The 19,044-nt window shown below is 49.6% G+C and overlaps 1 protein-coding gene across 2 annotated transcripts; it reads right to left on the bottom strand.

Annotated features, from left to right (window-relative positions):
- Positions 1-463: 463 nt before the first annotated feature.
- Positions 464-17,644, bottom strand: FOSL2 (FOS like 2, AP-1 transcription factor subunit). 2 transcript variants are annotated; one of them, XM_063152039.1, is made up of 4 exons: positions 17,478-17,644; positions 11,248-11,502; positions 7,614-7,721; positions 464-6,136 (listed from the first exon to the last, which is right to left on the bottom strand). In XM_063152039.1, the coding sequence occupies exons 1-4, from the start codon at positions 17,574-17,576 to the stop codon at positions 5,627-5,629; spliced, it is 972 nt and encodes a 323-aa protein (XP_063008109.1). In that variant the 5' UTR covers positions 17,577-17,644; the 3' UTR covers positions 464-5,626. The 2 variants fall into 2 exon arrangements, with proteins under 2 accessions (XP_063008109.1, XP_063008110.1); XM_063152040.1 differs by lacking the exon at positions 17,478-17,644 and adding an exon at positions 16,950-17,027.
- Between the last annotated feature and the right edge of the window lie 1,400 nt (positions 17,645-19,044).

The raw sequence follows: 19,044 nt of genomic DNA, 5'->3' as shown, positions 1-19,044 counted from the left end.
ATGTTTCATTTTGAACTTGAATATGACATCCTCCACTCCTAACCTGATGTATTTCAGTTCCTTCCACTCCAGAGGCTGAAGTTTTCCCCAGGCATGTAAGGGAATTCCATCTTAACCTCCTCCTTGCTGCCAATGAAGCAACCATGCTGCTCCCCACCCCAAGTTTTCAGAGCAGAAGCTTTGTCTCCTTCTGGTTGAGGAGATTTAAAACAAACAACAAAAAGTCAGCATACATTTTTTACCTCTATCCCTTTCCTTTTTGAAGCTAAGATGAAAGGATTAGTGCTTTATTTGCCTTTTAGCCCAGGTGGGCTGCTCTGCTAGCCTCTGCCCCATCTACCATTGTTACAGGTAGCAGCTGTGGGGATTGCAGCTGCTCTTGTGAAAGAAGCCTTGAACTGTGCTGCAGCCAGGCACCTGGCAATGCTGGACCCATTTGTTCACAGTGAAGGAACATGCGAGCTTGTCATTGTTCATGGCAAAGGGAGCTTTTTAATGACTTCAATTAACAGAGAGAACTCCAGTTAGTTCTTGCTATACAAAAGTGTCCACAATGTCATTAAAACAAGATTTACAAGTGTCATAACTCTCAGCAGCATAGTCAACAATACAGCCAATCATTACAATTGAGCACCAAAAGAGAAGGGGGGAACATCATACCACTGAGGAATTGGATGAAAAGAAAGGAATGTGGGGGGAGAAGGTGCAGAGGAAAAAAGAAAAGTCATTTTTTCTTTTCAGTCTAGATTGATTTTATTCTACAAAATGCTACTCAGTTAAAATTGTAAAAGCAAAACCATTTTAATACGTTCTTTCTTTTGTAGCAGCAAGCTTTCTCTAAACAAGCTTTTTGTTTTAGTGCAAATACTGTAGGCCTGTAATTCAGTAAAATAACAAGAACAGAAAAGAGACAACACCAGAGAGAATGCCTCAGGGCTGAAATTCCCCAGGACTGCAAGAACGACATCAAGACCACTACGAGCAAAGAAAGGTCCCACTTCAGCAGTCATCTTTAAGAACCTCTGTGGCAGAAACTGTTTCACTGCAGACAGACAGTAAAAAAGAAAACCCATGATCTAAAACTTCTGAGGAAAAAAAAGATAATGGCGCCCCCAAACCTTCAACAATCCTCATGGTCACCTGTTAGTCTCTCTCACTGAGACTTCATTTCACTACTGACACCTGCCTCACAGCAGCAAAAAGCTGCTGATGCTTTCAGCTTGTCCCACGTGAGTGGAATCAGAACCAGGCCCTTTCTGTATCTGAGGATCTTAAAGCAGACTTTAGTGACACTAGTAACTTATCTCTCTAATAAAGATGCACTATCCCTTACTGATGTTACTTTGAACTACACAGGATATCAAGATATATACAACAGTTTACTCTCTCACTGAGCAAAAACAATTGGATACCTATTTCCTACACATTTTAATATGGTTTTAACATCAAGTAACCACAAACAAGAAAGTGGAATAACCCTTTAATCATACAGGATAGGAGGGGAACAATTAAGTAAAACAGGATTGGGTTTTATTATTATCTTGTACTCTGAGATTTGTCCTGAACTCCACCTACTGTTCACAGAGGAATGATAATGCATCTTTAAAAACATATCTCTTTTTACATTTTATACAGACAACAACAAAACTCAGATTATTTTATTTAAGGAATCAAAAAAAATTATTAGCCTTAAAAAAAAAAAAAAAGAAGATTGTAGTATTTTTAATGCTTTCTTTATTATATCCAAGTCCTGAACAGAAAAACAAAAGATGTAAACATGATAAATAAATAAGAAATAAATGAATATTGTTCCCCCCACCTCTTAAAATGTTTGACTTGGCCTTCCTAATGAAAATTATCTTGTGTCATGACAGTAAGATTTCTTACATTTCAGAAGTCTGTTTTAAAATGAAAAAAGCAACAACCAAAAGGGAAAAAAAATAAGCAACAACCAAACACCAGGAATGTGATTTGGGTGGATGTTAAATTAATGGCTGGCAGATCTGCTGGAGCAGGCACAAGACGGCTGCCTGCCAATAAATAATAAAAGACCAGGGAGAAGGGAGGTGTCTTAGGTTTGTTTTCATTTTGTTCTTTTCTTTTCATTTAGGATGAAGGCCAGGTGGATCCTACATACAGTAAGCAGCAAAATTAAAGGTTCAGATGAACTAAATAGATCATTTAAATAATAATTATAAAAACATAACAGAGAGCTACTGTCCCCAGCATGTTGGTCCCAAATCCCATCACACCACAAGTGGATTGAGACTTACCCAGTCTCCACATCAACAAGAAAGGAATATATAAAGGCAATGCCACAACTGGGAAAGGAGAAGGAGGAATGAGGGCAAAACTGGAATGGCAACATCACCTAGAAGCTGAATGTTTCCTTCAATGCAGCTGTTACTACTCCTCCCAGTTTGGCATTGATTAATTTAGGATGTTAAGAGAGGCTTTGTTGGGCCAGTCACCAGGGGGCTGACCCAATACCAGCTGAAATTCCCTGGGCCATTTTCCATTGACTTCAACTCTGTCAGCACTAGGTACAACAGCTCCCATATCCCCACTACATGCAGAACATGGAGACACTACATTTAGGAATCAGCAGGGAAGGTACTCATGGAAAATAACATTTGGGCATGGGAAGGACAATCAGTTCCCAAAGAGCACACCAGAAAACATTAAAAGAACAATGTAGGGCCAGACCAAAATGGGAATGGAGTTGTACCTGCCTGCCAGAAACTAAACAAAAGTTAAGGCTGATCCACAAAACACAAAAGGCTGGAGATCAGCAATCCCAACACAGACATTCTTTGAGAGACTTGAGGGGGAAAACAGACAGGCACAAGGTATCTGGGGCTTTTTCCAAACAGTGGAAAATAATCCTCTTTTTTGAGGAGTTTCACATGGCTCCCATCAGTATCACAGGTCAGGAAAGGGAAGCATCTTGTTCTGTCTCTGAGCAGGTCAATAACCAGGCAGGAGGGCAGTGGACAAGGACCAGCTGCAGCTCCTTTTGGCAATGATTCAGTGACCAGAAGCAAAGGTAGGATTTTGTTGTTCCACCAGTTAGATCTGAGGAGACAGCTGACTTCTTGAAACCCCTACAAGAGGTGGATGTTCCTGATCTCACAGGAGACAGCAGTCCCGGTCAGCTAGCCTCAAAAGTAGCTGCATCATTTTAAAACTCACCCACCACTTGTCAGGGTTGTTCTCCTCAAAAATGTGTGGAAATGACACACAGAGATGTTTTATTAACAGTTTTAGATTCTCAGTTCAGAGTGGCCCAAACAAGCATTTGGCAAAATGGAAACAGAGAAGCTGGAGTTTCACCGAAGTGGTATCATCTTTGTAAAACCCTAGGAAAAGTGGATCCTTTGTGCTAACTATGGGAAACTTAAGATCTACTTTATTAGAAAGGAAATTTTGATGTACATGTAAGGACAATACAACTCCTTTACTAATTTTACTTACTGTGTGAGCTCCATTTGAAACCGCTAGCACCAATATCAAATTGGATGTGTTTAAGCAATATAGAAAAAGCCTGAATCCAATCAGCTTCATGAAGGAAAAAGGATCCCTCACATATTTCTGGTAGGTTTGGTAAATGCTGGGGTTAAAAATAATAGTTATAATAAAAAAGCCAAAGTCCACCTTTAGAGCCAGAATAGTGTCCCATTGAATGGATTCAAGGAATGGGCAGTGGCCAGAGTTTGAGGGAAGTTAGCCCTGCTGAGTAAAGTCCCAGTTCCACATGACTGAAACCTATTAATTCCCAGTGGAGTTGCTGGGGACTGCAGCAGTTTTGCATCTCGTATGACTAGCCCTATAATTGTATAATTGTGTGCTGCATTTCTCCAGGTCCAGCCTGAACAAGAAACGCCACAGTTTCAGCTGATTAAAAAAAAATATATATATCTATATATATATGTGTGTGTGTGTGTGTACGTGTGTATAAAAGACAAACTAAATAAAAATAAATAACTGCCACCACAGCTTCAATAGGCAGGACCAAAGAGCTATCTCCTAAGTGGTTTAGCTGGCAAGCTGGGCAGTCCTAGTGTGCACAGGGTCATGGTTTGCCAGTACTTTGATATCAATAGGAATTGAGCTTGGGTCCAAGTGGAAATAAGATTACACACATTTTCAGTAGTGAACATGAGCACTGGAGAGCTTGTGCTCTCTCTGAGCACTTAGTAGTAGCAGTCAAGCCCACAGGCTAGAGAGAAGGACCCAAGACTAGGGAAAGAGCCCTTTGGTTTGATTCTTTGTCTTCAGGCCAATCAACCACAACAAAAGATCAATCTGCAAAGAAAATGTAAAGAAAAACCAGAGGCCAAAGACCAAGGTGCAAATAATGCTAATCGATTTTCCTCAGCTGTCAATTTGTCATTTGCCAGAGCTTGTCAGAAGCTCTGTTTTAGTTCAAACAGGTCAACACTTTATCCATGCCATTCCTGCCTGGTCAGGAGCTGGGGCCTTGTGGCCTCTGCTGTGCTGGTAGATATGTGCTGCTTTGTTTCCCAACAATGAAAAAATCAGCAAGGGTACAGCCAGCTAATTTCACTGTCTCAGCTGCTGCCTGTCTCCATCCTAGATTTATAGGCATCTGGTGCCACCTCTTTTTTTTGTACCATGTTCTGCAAATATGGCCAAGGGGAGGGGAAGATTTACTAACAGGAAGAGATCAGCCTCTGAGTCAGGAGCCCTGATGGGAAGGAAGATGTAATACTCCCTAGACAGCAGGCAGCCCAGGAAAAGTAAACAACAAGCAGCAGACTTGATATCCAGCAAACTAGGGTAAAACCCTGCCTGTGACTGGTAAGTGCCAGCCCAGCAGCTTTTCTGATGCTACTTTGGCCCTGAGATGCTAACTTGGTTTTTGGAGGAGCCCAAGGGGATAAATACATCCACATTTTTAAAAAGAAAGGTTTCACCATGAGACTTCTTCTGTCTGTGTGCCTCAGGCTAGAGACTACAAGGTCTGCCCTTGCTGCTGAGCTCTTGGGCTCCTCTTGGTCCCCCTTATCTCCTGGTCCTTCCAGCTGTCATCCTCCTGTCTGGGCAACCCTACGTGTTTCCCACAGCTATTCCCAAGAGCAAAGATCCTAATTAGACTTCAGAGTTCAGAGCAACTGAGTGAAATGTAATGGGATCGACAACATTGGAAATTATATGCAAAGAGAAAGAGAGCGAGCGAGCACGCAAGAGAGAAGTTGTAAGATCAACTACCCAGAATGATTTAAGCACAGAGCACAACCGCTCCAGTCAATCCACAAAGGAAAGGGACGACTAGCAACTGTCTGCAGCTCGCCTTCAGTCCTGGCCAGGAGCGCTCCTCAGGTCCACTACGGCCACAAAGAGCTTTCCAAGGCAGTCCCTACAGAGCGGACATCACCCTCTCCAAACAGCCCTGGCGTCAGTCCCACCCTTGCCGTTTCCTGCCTCCAGGGAGCTGGCGTTGGTCCTCACTCTCCTTCCTGGAGCTGTAGCACTTCCCCATCCTTGTTCTTGCTGCCCTTGTGCTTGAACGATCCTGTGCCTGTCTCTAATCCCACGGAGGGGGCTCCCCCCATGGTGCTGTGGGGGATGTAACACACTGGCAAAATGGGGGGCCGCAGGGGGATTACAACGCCAGCAAGGTGGGAGAGTTCAAGGAATCTGAGGACTGGTCCCCACTGCTGCTGCTCCTCCGGTGAGCTTTGGAGCAGGACTCAGAAGGGGAGAGAGGAGACTCCTGATCCAACACGTTGGGGTAGGTGAACACCAAGTTGGAAGAGCCAGGAGTGATGGCTGGTGTTGAGGTCACCACAATGGGAGTGTTGAGTGCCTCCTCCCCATAAAAACCTCCAGCAATGCTGATGGGCTTAATGACAGACCTCTGGGCTTTGTCAAGGACCAAAGAGGAAGATGGGATCTCTTCCTCCACAGGCTCCTGCTTCACCACCACGGCTCCACTTGCTCCAGTCCGAATGCTCTGGAGGCTGCTGGATGGAGGGCTGCGACGTTCCTCGGGGCTGATTTTGCACACAGGGCTGTGAGCCACCAGCATAAACTCCAGCTTCTCCTTCTCCTTCTGGAGCTCAGCGATCTCCTTTTGCAGCACCGACTTCTCCTCCTCCAGTACTTCAGTTTCCTGCAGACAAAAGGGGAATAAATAAATAAAATAGCAAAGGCTCTGAAACTACTCCTCACCTGGAACAGGGCCACCAAGTCCAGATCCCATCTGGCATGGGCAGATACACCCCAGACTCTTCATGAGCCAAGCAGACACCAGGTCACTGCCAGACAAGCATCTTGTGTTTCACGTGCCTATTTGTAGGCTATTCCCAAACATCACCAATCTAAGGTATTATAAATGTTATAAAGAATCTCGTGAACTTGCCTTAATTTTCTGATGGCTAGTTTTTGCCACTCTGTCTTGGCCTGTGACTTCAGTCCTCTCCCTTGCTGTCTGCCTGACAGACACTTTAGCAGAGGACCCAGATCTCCTTCCATTGTTTTTTCATGTTAGACTAGTAAAATTCTTTTCACTTTGACAGTGGTAGTATATAGCAGTCTTTAAACTGTTTCCATTTTATTTCTGTAGTGCATATTCCAGTTTAGGTCTGACAGTTGTCTAACTCCTGCCCAAAGGACCAACACTGGATCACCCCCTGATGCATCCACTATTAATACATTTATCTTTCCTGTGGTCACATCACGCAGATGGATCACAGTCAGCCTGGGAGCAGTTAGGACCTTCCCACGTGAGGAGCTCATAACTTCACAAAACTCACACTCAGCCCTTCAGGACATGACTAACCACTTTACACACTCCTCTCACTTGTATCACCTTAGTCACGACATCTCTATAGGCCGTCTTGCCTCCCCTCCACTGAGAACACCTCCTAGTTTGAGGCAGCAGCACATTTCACAGGTGTGCTTTCACTGCTGCTGTGCTTGTTAACAAGATCATTGGATAAAGCCAGGCTGGTTCTTGACCAGGAGCACTGGAGCCTTTCCTTCAGCTTATTTCACACAACCCAATCTTGTCTTCTCTTCAACCAGTGCCTTACCCCTTGGTTCTTATGCTCAGCTCTACCTTCTCCAGCTTTACTAATTATTACTTGTACAGCATCAGGGCACACATCTCTGTGCTGCTTCCTTTTTGAAGGAAGTCAGTTACTACCCCACCTCCAAAGGAGGAGTAAGCCTAAAGGGTATAGCTCTGACAGGTACACATAACATCTCCCTTGTTTTCTACAGCTTTCAGGTGATCCTTCCTCTTCAGTGTTCTTGTCCTCAAAACCTGCCTTTAGGCACACAGTGTCTTATGAAAGATGACCAGAGTCAGGGAGACTTGTGCTAGTTGAGAGGCAAGAAGGGAACAGAGCTCCTAGGACATTTTGGGCACTGAGCAAAAGAATTTTAGGGTCCTAAGCTCCAGGACCAAGTCCCCCTCATCAGCAGCTGTTGATGTAGGAGCAGTACCCTTGGGTAGCCTTGGATGAAGAACGCAGAGTGTGTTTGCAGCATCTTCCTCCAACGGGCTGGTGGAGGAAGCGCAATGCCCTTGGAGCTGGTTGGAAGGGTGTGTGACAAGGAAGAAGAAATGCACGCAGGGCACGTACCGCCTGGAGTTTCTCTGTTAGCTCTCGACGCCTGTTACGACACTTAGCAGCTGCCAGCTTGTTCCTCTCTCTCCGGATCCTTCGCTTCTCTTCTTCCTCAGGCGACAGCTGTGGGCAAGTGCCAAGAAAATCCATCAGATCTGAGCAAGGCATTCCTTTAAGTTTGTGAGTATTTAACCACAATGCAAAGGAAAAAAGCCTGATCCAGCAGGATGCTGAGCACTCCCCCTCGTCACTGATGTCAGCAGAAGATGAAAGCACACAGTATCTCTGCCTGCACCAGGTCTTAGCAGAAGGGAGAGGAGAAGGAGCAGGGCACAGGGAGAAGATTGTGTAAGAGGACAGTGAATCTGCACCAAGGCCAAACAGATAAAAGATGCTCTGATTGTTTCACAACTTGGGTGGTACGTTAAGCAAAACCAGAGCACGATGTTGTAAGTGCCTCTTTCTTGAAAGAAAATATCTGCTCCTTCCCACACAAAAATAGTTGATCTCTTGAAGGTCGGGATGGTGTATAGGGGGAGACAGGGAAATCAGCAGAGCTCCCATGAAGTCCGTGAAGCAACAATGATTTATACCACCCAAAAATCTGACCTCAGATTTTTGAGCACTCAGCGAGATAACACACTGCTTCTTGCATCAGCAGGCAAGGCTCCAGTGATATCAAGGGCTTCCTGAGGCCAGCTGACATCCTCACTGATGTAAATCAGGAGCAATTCCATAGAAACTCATCCAGCTACACTCTTGCGAAACCAGAGGAAGTGAACGGGAGCTCACAAGACCTGGTTCAAAGCTATGCCTGGTTCTGGGGGTTTGAGACAAGGCTTTACAAACCCCAGCAGCAGCAGATAGGTTTAGGCCATGGCCATAGCCAAGGAGCCAGTTCAGCAGGGCACAGAGCAAGTGGATGTTGCACCCAATGTGCAGGATCCATGCAGACAGAGCAGCACGGGGATCCAGCGGGAGCCACGGGGATCCAGGGCACGTGCCAAGCCCTTGACTCCAACCTTGTGCCCTACACTTCAGCCTCACCCAGCCCATGTGTGCTGCAGGGACTCTGGCCTGGTGACTGTAAATGAAAGCAAAACCCTGACACCTGGCAAAGCACGTCACATGTCACAGAGTGACAGCAGAGAATGGTAAGAAACATTACCTAGCTCCTCCTCTTCAGAGGAGCTTCAATTTTAATAACTTCACGGATTGTCAATATCACAAATGAGACATTCACAATTTTACTATCTTTTCTTTTTAGTGTTAGTTTTACTCCAACCTCAGCCTAGTTTGTTTTGGCTTGCTCTATCTCCCTAATTTTGATGTTTGCAGTTTCAGTAAGTTAACTTCAGCCTCTGGGCATTCAGCTCGTTCATATCTGCTTTTTTCAGGATCTGATCTGTGCCTGTGATTTCACCTGCATGTAACATGAGCCCCTGGATGCTCACTGAGCAACACAAGCAATTCTAGAACTGCAGAACACAGAATTTAGGCCCAAAAGCTTTTTCCATCAGCAGCTCACAGTGTCCATCCTAAGGCTGGTGGTAGCTCCATTCAGCTGGGCAGAATACTTCCCCCAGGAAGGAGTCCCTGCAGGCACTGCTGTCCCTGCTACAGCTCTGCCCACCACACAAATATCTACAGTATGGAAAAGCACTGAGCATGCACACAGAAGCTATGCTTACTTGGGGCCCCTGTGTAGAATTTTCAAGAGCCTTTTCATGCTTTGGAAGCACAGATCTCATTGAAATATTTTTGGAGTAAATTTTCTGCTACAAAGACCTTCAGTAATTTAAAAATTATCTGTTTCAAAGACTGCTTTGCAAAAATTGCACAGGCAGGGCAGTAGCCCCTAATCTGGATGTTCTTAACATTTTACCAGGTCTAAAAAGGAATATTCCATCAGTGGTTGCTGGATTTGTTTGAAAGTGGTTGGATTTGGCACCCTGTGCCCCTGCTGTATGCGTTATTCGTAGCTTGTCCAAGCCCAATACGTGCATTCGCTGTCAGGAACGTTCATCAAAACAGGCTCTTTTCATAAAGTGTTACACAGGGTTTTCCAAAAAGGCACTCCGATGTGGTGTTCAAAGCACCAGCCCTGGAAACCTGAGCCAAAGGGCCACAGCAAAGAGCCCGGGTACTGCCTTAGCACGTGTCTAATCAAAAGGACTTGGCTCTGAATGACCCACAATGAACGGCTTGCAAACAAGCCACAGGCCAGGAATTGCTTGGCAGGCATCCTTCAGCAAATAACTCTGAACAACAAATAAAGCAGAGAATATGGTGATCTCTTCACGGCCAATTTGTGAACACAGAGGCAGCATTTGTCAAACAAATTAGTTGTTGCTAATTATTCCTCCAGCTCTGTGAGACTTTCTTTGCCTTTGGACACCAGCCCTGCATGCAGGGAACAGGGAAGTAGCTCCAGCTGGTGGAAAAGGCTGGCACGTACCGAACCACCACGGCTACTCCATCCTTCCTCCCAGAAATGGGACCTCACTGCAGCCATACCAGCTCCCCACACAGAGGTACTGCTAAACTCTGACTTTAACCTCCTGGGCCTAAACCAGACAGCAACTTCACATAAAATAATCAGACTGCGAATCAAAACAGATGACGTAGAAGTAAAAGTAGGGCTGGTGAGTCTTATTAGAAACAGACCTCACGCAACAGCTCGCGCTCATGTCTGGAGGGTGCGCCGTGTGTCTCACTGCGCTGCTCCACAGCGACCCACACAAATGCTGCTTGGGAACAACTTGGGGAGATTAAAAAAAAAAAAATAGATCTGACTAAACTCAAAGAGAAATCAGCCTAGCACTGTGAATAGCTGTTCACCAGACAGCCCTGGAGAAGGCTGATTCTTACTAAGAGGAGAACAACAGTGCTGATTTCCAGAAGATAAGATGCCTGCACCTAGTCCACCAGATCCAGGGTCCCAGCCTGATAATCCCATTAGGAGGCTGAGCACAGGGCAGCAGTGGTACAAGCCACCTCATGCCAGTTACAAAAATACCTCTGGGTTTGGAGCAGAAAAATCTCTTATGGGATCCCCATCAAACTGCTGCAAAAAGATCAAGCAATTACAGGTTTGTAGTGGGAAGGTGGATTTAGACTCCAGTCCTCCAGAAGGCTCTTCATACTAGAGCTGAGGTGCTCTAGGAAAGCTGTTCCTCCCTGCGTGCTGCTGGCTGGGACTGGGGGCATCACACAAATGGAGACTGGAGCTGTGCTAGCAGCTACAGAGCTGACAGAAAACACTAGCTGATGTAATTTGGTGTCAGATTTGTAAAGGACCTACATGAAAGCTGCTCTGCTTTCTTGGAGGTTTCCTTCTGCCTGGAGCGGCAGAGACACTCAAACTGAAACCCAGGGCTCAACTTCAGAGTTTCACCTGCTTTTGAAACCAAGCCGCAATGCGGGCTGGCAGTGCGAAGTGTTGGATGAAGACTGGGTAAATCTCACCATATGATGAGGAGGCAGCAATAAAAGTCACCCTCCAGCTTACACCTTCCACCACCGTAAGAAACCCCAGCATGTGAACAGCACCAGCGATGGACCTCAGTGCTCCCCTGCAGTGCCGGGAGATCTCGTGAGGGAGTGGGGGCAAGTCTCTGTACGTCTGCTTCCAAGGCACTGCAGTTACCTGCTCATCTCTCCGTCTCCGTCCCACGGTGGTCCCGATGGTTTTGATGACCCCAGGACGCTGCAGAGCCGTGTGTCCGGCCACCGAGGACAGCGGGGGCAGCGGGTGGCTGTAGGGGTGCGAGCGGGAGTAAGGGCTTGACATGGAGGTGATGACGGTGGGCTGCACCATCCACTGCAGGTCTTGGCTGGTTGTGATGGCGTTGATCGTAGGGATAAAAGCACTGCCTGATCCTGGCATATCTACTCGAAATTTCTAGGAGAAAAGGCAGAGGAGAAAAGGGACAGAGAGCACAGAAGAAACCGTCAATGAGAGCAGAACATAAGTGGTTACTCCAAAACCAGCTAGGCCCTCAGGAGCAGCACCGGTGAGGATCAAAGCGGCACTTGAAGCAAGAACACCAGTAGCTGCAGCTGCAGCTCTGCAGCATCTTAAGCTGCCCCTGCCTGCCACAACCCCTGAGGAAGGCACTGGGCTCAGGCACTTCCCCTCCAGAGCAGCCCTGCCCTCTCCCAACCCCTTTCCTCTTCCCCCCCACAGCTCCCCAGCATACCCTAACCCAGCCTCCCCTCCCCAGCACCATGCCCACTGCTGCCACCTCCTGCCAGTGCCCACCACTCCTTCCGGCAGGGAGCAAAAGGGGAATTACGGAGTTTCTAGAGAAACACTTCTCTTCAAGCCCAAAGAAAAGGAAGAGAAACTTCAGTTCTGAAATGCCATTACCAAGCAGAACAAAGCCTCCTTTCACCAAAGGATTGCCCTGAAATTTGGGCTTGGTCCACGTAGGGCTTGGTATGGCAAGAACAGCAGCCTGCTTCTCCTTCAGTAGCTCTGTGCTCACCAAGGAGCCCAGCCCTGAGATGGTTACGTGCGAGGATATGTATTTTAATAGCAGCCTATAAAGTAGGTCTTAGGATTCAGATCGGACAAGTTCCCTGCAGCTCTCTGCACTGTCTAGACAAAACAAGGCAGCAGTAAAACCAAGGCAGCAGGTAATGATCGCCTCCAAAATACATGTACACCTTCTTTCAGACAGAGGTAAATCCATCTGGATAATATGCTGGCACTAAATTGCAAGGAAAACAATCACTTGTCCCCGGAGGGGGAAGCAGGAGAGAAAGAATGTTTTTGTCTATGCTGAGCTCCTTCAGGAGGCTTTCAATGGTTAGACTGGAATTAACTCACAGACAGGCCTTGCTCCAGCAATCACTGAGCAAGGGACAGGGCTTGTAGGACCCACAGCTGTTACCACCACTGGTCTGTAAGCCTTGAAATGACTCCATGAGAAAGGCACATTCTTGGGTCAACAACCTGGCTTCCCAGAGGAGCGAGAGCCCTTGCATCAGCCTGACCTCAGCTCAGGTAAGCGTCCCAGATAAGGGACACCAACATAGATTTCCTTTTCAGGGTGTGCCTAGTCAAGCACCTTAAGAGCTTTGTTAAACCAAGGCTACTGCAAATAGTATTTCACATGCTGATAGCTGCAGCACTTCAGGCCAGCACTAGCGAGCTGCCAAGACCTGAAGACCAGGAGAGCCAGTCTGAATACTGCCAACTGCTGACTTACACCTCTGAACAGCTCAAAATCTAGCAAGGAAGGAGTGAGTCAAGTTAAGCAGGCGGGGAAATTACACAGAGAGGATGACAATGGTACCAAGACCTTTGGCAAAACCCCCACAGCACCTCAGAGATTCACTTGGAGCTTGAGTCCAACACAGCCTCAGTTCATCCCACATTTCAGAGTCCATGTCACCTCCTCCAATTAGTTAAAGAGGCTCCAAGCCACAAACTGTCAACGCTGCATCAGAATTTGAGAGTGCAAATCCCCTCCTTTGCTCTGCATGGTGTAGGCTGTGACCACATGGCACAGAAGAGGATGTGTTGGTGCCTCCATAACCAGAACACAAGAGGACCTAAACCTCATCAGAAGGGAGGAAGTGCGAGCCCAGTTGAACCACGAACCAAACTCAAGGGATGTGAGCCCTACTTCCAGATCCGCAAGCGGCTCCTACCACGACCATTGCCTATCTGTGCCACCACCCTCCCTTTCATGTCCAAAAAGCAGAGAGGAAATGTCCTGTCTTCCCTGCAGGGACACTACAAAGCAATGACTGTGAAACATCCAGAGAGCTTCTGGTGCTTTGCCATAGAGACACCACTGGCATTCCAGAGCTAACCTTTGCCTCCAACACCCGACAACATGCTAAAAATTCCTAATAGAGGTTGTGAGAGTCAGTTCCACCACTAAATCAACCACATAAAATACCAGAATCTGACATAAAAATCAGGCTCCAAGTATTGACTAAGCAAGTGCTCTTTCTATTCACTCCTGTATTCAACCTAGGACCCTTCTGTAAAACTAGCAGAGGTCTCCAGGACAGCAAAGGGGAGTTGCTCAGTTCAGCCACATCCCTCTGTAGCTCCACAATGCTTGCCTGCAGACCTGGGGGGAAGAGACCAGTTCCTCTCTGCCATGCCCCATCTCTGTCACCAGCTTCCCTTCTAATAACTCAAAATATCTTAGAAATAAAAAACCCTAAACCTGTATTCTGTACTTTCCAAAGGCAGTATTTTTCCTGGATAACTAAGGGACACATTTTCCTGGATAATTAAGGGACACACTGCTGTGGCAGCTTGAGTCTTCAGACACAGTGTGCTCAGTCCAACACCAGGTTTTACAAGCAATTCTTCCTGACCGATCAGGCCTTCCCCACCTACCTTGCTTTCCCTGCTAGGACACTGCACCAGATCAGCTCTACCATGCCAAAATGCTGCTGGGCCCCACATTCTGCCCAGTGCCGTCAGCTCTGACCCCTGGGATGCTGCTGGTGGCAGTGGCAGCATCATTTTTTTTTTCCCTGTCCCTCCCCTGCATGGCCCCTTTGAGCACCAGCCTCCTCACACAGAAGTGCCAGAACTTCCCCCAAACTGCAGCCCCTTCTTTGCTCTCCTCATCCCTCCTCCTCTCAGAGAGGGGCAATGCCCCTGCCAGGCTGAGAGCACTGCCTGCCCTCACCCACCTCCCCACTTTCCAGACCCCCTGTTGCCTTCTCCTCTCAGGACATGCACAGCTCTCCTCTCCTGACCCACGAGAGGCTCCTGGAAGCAGCTCTGTGCCAGCTTTCAGTTGTTCCTCTCTACAAGAGTTCAGTGCACTAGAGAGAGATGAGGCGATAGGCAGATTGCAGGGCTACACACGCAGCACGCGCTCAGCCACGAACCCACCGCTCCCCTCCTGACCCAAGCAAACACACATGAAGGTATCATTAAAAAACCCCAACAACTAAACAGCAAACAGAAAGAGTCCTGTTATTAAGTGTGCCAAGAACTGAGGTCAGTCTCTGCTCTGCCTTAAAAATATGGGGTTGGATGAGAGCCGTCTCAGATCCACAGTCGGGGGAGGCTCCAGCGAGTCCTGCCACAAGCAGGGGCAGACTACGTTAGCAGCTCACAACTCAGCAGCACAGACAGCACGGGGACATTTCAAGCTTTGGCTTTGTGTTTCTCTTCTCCACCTTAAGATTTATATAAAAGGTTTCTATAGAGCACCCTGCTGTGTTCTTTGGTCCACTCTGGACCTTCACTGCCATCTGTAACTGTGCTGGGCAGCACTAGAAACCAGTCGAGAAATGGATATAATGGCTGGGGAAAAAAAAAATCAAACCCAACAACAAAGCAACTGAGAAAAATCCTAGAGCATCTTCAACATTACTCAGTTACCAAATACAGGGTATATGTGATAGATCTTACAATAAACACAAGACCCTTGTGGCTCTCCTATGCTGAACATCTCCCCGAAGGAAAAGTGGACACAATGCTATAAAATCTCAGGGGAAACTTGACCACTCTGAAAGAGTACACAAACTCTTCCCATTAAAGTCTATGTTTACCACATGGCAAGTCAGTGATTAGGAAAATAGCATGACACGCAACTTAAAAGAAAAATGTTCCAGTGCTGTCCTGTATGGGAAAAAATAATTAAAAAGCATCAAAGTTTTGGCTCAGAGACACGGTTTCCATTTAAGCATGTGACTGATGCATCTTTTCTTGCTTTTGGGGGGAAAAAAAGAGAACACAATAAAGAAAAAATTTCAGCAATGCATATTTTCTGTCGTAATAAAACTGCAGATCTCCATAGACCAGAATCAGCAGAACAGCCCAACTGCTAGGGTAAAGGCAACGCTAACATTTGATCCTAATCTACAACATCTGTAAGGATCAAGGGAAAAACGGAGCACAAGGCCTTGAGAAATCTCCCGGATTCTTAAAGAAAACATTTATGTTCTCGCTAAGCCAACGTCCTGCTCAAAGCCCTGTTTCAGATAGTAACCCTAGAAACGGGGCTCTGCTCCCCGGTTCAGACGGCACGCACACCAGCTGCCTGGGGAAGACGTGGAGCCCCAGAAAAAGGGGAAAACCCAGTTACTGCTCGGACTGTGACAGCTCAAACGTGAAGCGGCGACGGAGTTTCTCGACCTCCTGCAGCAAGTGCTTGAAGCCAGAGCAGCTGTTCAATCACAGCAGGAAAGGGAGAGTGAGAATTTGCAGTTTCGCCGGGCGTTCCCAGCTTGTCAGGCCCCTTTCCCGCTCCCCCACCCTGTCCTAGCGTTTACAGTAAACCAGGGAATAAGCTTTATCGGAGCTAGAATCCCTGGAAACCCCAGCCTGCAGCCCGCAGAGGGCACCAGCGAGATGCGTTTGGAGCAGGCGGGGAGCGGCAGCGAGTAATTTCTGGTAAAACTTCTTTAATGTGAGGAATGTCACGGGCTGGTACGGCTGGCAGAGTTTAAGACTGGACTTTTTTCCTTTTTTATTTTTTTTCTCTTTCAATTATCCTATGACTCCTTGATGCGAAGGCCACACTGTGCTCACACGGCCAGTTCGCTCGTAGAAGCCACACAAGAAATAATATTGTGAGAAAAAGGGGGGTGGGGGGGTCAGAAGCCCAACTCTGAAAAGGCAAAAAAAGAGTGAGGCTGGGCCAGCTGATGTAAACAAGTTATGAAATAACCCAGGTTTGTATAACTGGTCCGATTGTGTAATGCCTTCCCCAGAAGTGGTAGATTTAGTCGATCTAGGCATATAAGTAATTTCGAGGTATTTTCTTAGGAAAATGAAAGGGAAAAAACCCAAACCACAAGACTGGGCTTTCAGGTCCGTGAATTCACGCCGCTTCCACAGGAAATATTCCCCATCCTCGAAGCGCCGCCCGGTAGTGGGGCTTGAGTAGGGAGCGGGGCCGGGGAGCGCTCCGGCGAGCCCCGGGAAACTCCGGCTCGGAAAGAGCCGCGGCCGGCCGGAGAGCGGCGGCGGAACCAAGGAGCGGGCGGGCAGAGCGCTGAGCACGGCGGCACGCCGCCGGCCCAGGGCTGCCAGCGTGGGCCCCGTGGCAAAGCAAGGAGACTGTCAGCGCCTCGGAGACAAAGTTTAACGGGGGAGAAGCGGGCAGACAACCGCAGGCGCTGGAAAGACTCAGAGCCCACTTCCAGCCATCCCGCCGTGTTCCACGGCGGCTGCGACAGCTCCGTGAATAACTCGGGCGGCACCTCCCAAAGTCCCAGCGAAGCCGCCCAAAGTGCTGCGGGCGAACCCCGGGCACCACCCGGGCAGGCGCGATGAACGTGGACAGCGAGAAGCTCCCAATGAGAACAAAAGCAGGAAGGAGGAAGAGTTCGGTGCGCCCCTATATTCGCGTTACCGACCTCGCAGAGAAGTCGCCCGTAGGAGCCCTTTGATTGCCGAGCGGGTCCCGGCCCGGCGCTGCGCGGGTGCCCGGCCGACAGGCGGGGGCTCGGCACCGGCACCCGGCCACGCCGCTCCGCTCCGCCTGGGGCCGGGCCAGCGGACACTGCCCGCCGGGCGCTCCCTCACCGCACGTCCCCGCTCGGGGCAGGCCGTGTCTCCCGCAGCACTCCCGGCCCGACAGGCGGGGAACTCCGGTCAGCGTCCCTCCGGACGCGTCGCGGCACCCGCTCCGGGGCGGGCGGACACGGAGGGAAGGAAAGCGAAGCGCCCCGCTAAGGGCGGCGGGACGGAGCGGCGGCTGCGGGCAGCCCCGCGCCCCGGCACCGCCTGCGCCACCGCCACCGGCGCCTCTCCGCCGGGCGCCCGTGCCTCCGCCGCGGAGGAAGCGCCGGCCGCTCCCCGGGCGTGGCGGTGAACTCCCGTCCCGGGAGCGCTCGGAGCCGCCCCCGGAGGCACCGGGGGAGAGGGGCAGCGCCCGGCCCTACCTGCTGGGCTGCGCCGCTCGAGTAGGTCTCGGGATGTCCTGGAGAGCCGCTGCTGCCTCTGGAGGAGGTGTCGAAGTTCCCGGGGTAGTCCTGGTACATGGTCCGAGGTCGGGCCGGGGGAGCCGCGTCCCCGCCTTCCCACACCGACACCCGCCGCTCCCTCGTCGTCTCCCCGCCCCCTTCTCCCTCCCGACCTCTTCGGCTCTTGCCTTTCGCCTCCCAACGCTCGCCGCGGAGAGAGACAAAAATAATAAAAACGGCTTTGGAGACGAGGAAGAAAGTGGAGGGGAGGAAAGGTAAAAAAAAAATTAAAAAAAAGAAAAATATAAAAATAAAGAGATAACAAAAATAAAAACAATAACAATGATGATAAAAGTGGCTCAGTTGGCAGCCGAGCGCCTGCGGGACGGGACGGGAAGGCAGGACTCGGCGGCGCGGCGGGAGCAGAGCCGTGCGCGCAAGCGGGCGCTCGCCGATGTCCTCTCTCCGCGCTGCCCGGCGAAACTCGCCCCGCCGGCGGAGCGGCTCCGGGCCCGGGGGCTGCAGGCGGAGCAGTTCTCCTCCGCCCCCCAACCTCCTCCTCCACCACCACCACCACACACCGGCCGCCCCTTTTCCCGGCGCGGGGTGACTCAGCCGGGTCTTGCGCCCCGCGGCTCGGCGGCGCTGCGAGCGGGAGCTCCGCGCGCCCGCGGTGACTCAGAGCAATGGCATCGCCCCGGCCGCGCTCGCTTATTATCCGCCCGCCGCCGCCGCCGCACCATGTGCACTCGCACACGTCAAACCCGCGGCGCACCGGCCCCACCTTGGCGCGCGGAGCCTCCCACCTGCCGCCGCGGCGGGGGGGGGCGGGCCGCCCGCGGGGGGAGGGCGCCCGCTCGGCCGCGCCCGCCGCGCCACCCGCCCCGCCGCGCCCGCCCCTCCCCGGCCCGCGGTCCGGGCGGCTCGGGCGGGGCGGGCGCAGCGGCGGGGGCAGCACTGAGCCCGTTCCCGGCAGGCCCCGCCTCCCCCCGCCCCGCTTGGTGCCGTCCGCTGTCGCACGTTGCCAAAAATGGTCATTTGCGTCGCACGACGCGAGCGCGGGTTTCCTTGCCGCGGATGACGCGCTGCGAGAGGGATTCCCTGCCCGGCCGCCGGGATTTAAAGGGGCAGCGCACCGCCGGCACAGGGACGCGGGGGTGGCTGCGGGAAACGGCGCAGAGCTGCCGGCCCCACGGACCGGCCCGCTCCGCCACGGGGCTCGGGGGGAGCTCGATCCAGCCCTTCTCCCAGGGCTGCCCCAGGGCTCGGTCCGTTTTTCAGTGCATCAATAAACCAAGCGTTGGACTCGTCTAGATTTTATACCATTCTTAAACTAATATTATTTTATTTTTATTTCTTTTGTTTTTATTATATTTGTATTATATTTTGTATGTTCGTAGTTATTACTTCTATCATTTTAAATTTCTTTTCATTAACGACATTTTTCTTTTATTTACTAATAGTGTGCTATTATTTTTCATTTTTTAATTTAAATTTTTTTCCTATTATATTTTTATTATTTTAATTCTTATTCAAATTTGACAAC

This window comes from Melospiza melodia, chromosome 3 (assembly GCF_035770615.1).
Source record: "Melospiza melodia melodia isolate bMelMel2 chromosome 3, bMelMel2.pri, whole genome shotgun sequence".
In the NCBI taxonomy this organism is placed as follows: domain Eukaryota; kingdom Metazoa; phylum Chordata; class Aves; order Passeriformes; family Passerellidae; genus Melospiza; species Melospiza melodia.
The sequence above is the reverse complement of the archived record's forward strand: the minus strand, read 5'-3'. Positions and strand labels throughout refer to the sequence as shown.

What these genes read in the sequence shown, in the direction of transcription:
- FOSL2 (XM_063152039.1), bottom strand. Translation starts at nt 17,576, where the DNA reads ATGTACCAGGACTACCCCGGGAACTTCGACACCTCCTCCAGAGGCAGC. An exon ending in GGAGACGGAGAGATGAGCAG is followed by an intron (nt 7,722 to 11,247) that starts GTAACTGCAGTG and finishes ACTTGCCCACAG; the next exon opens with CTGTCGCCTGAGGAAGAAGA. An exon ending in TAACAGAGAAACTCCAGGCG is followed by an intron (nt 6,137 to 7,613) that starts GTACGTGCCCTG and finishes TTTTGTCTGCAG; the next exon opens with GAAACTGAAGTACTGGAGGA.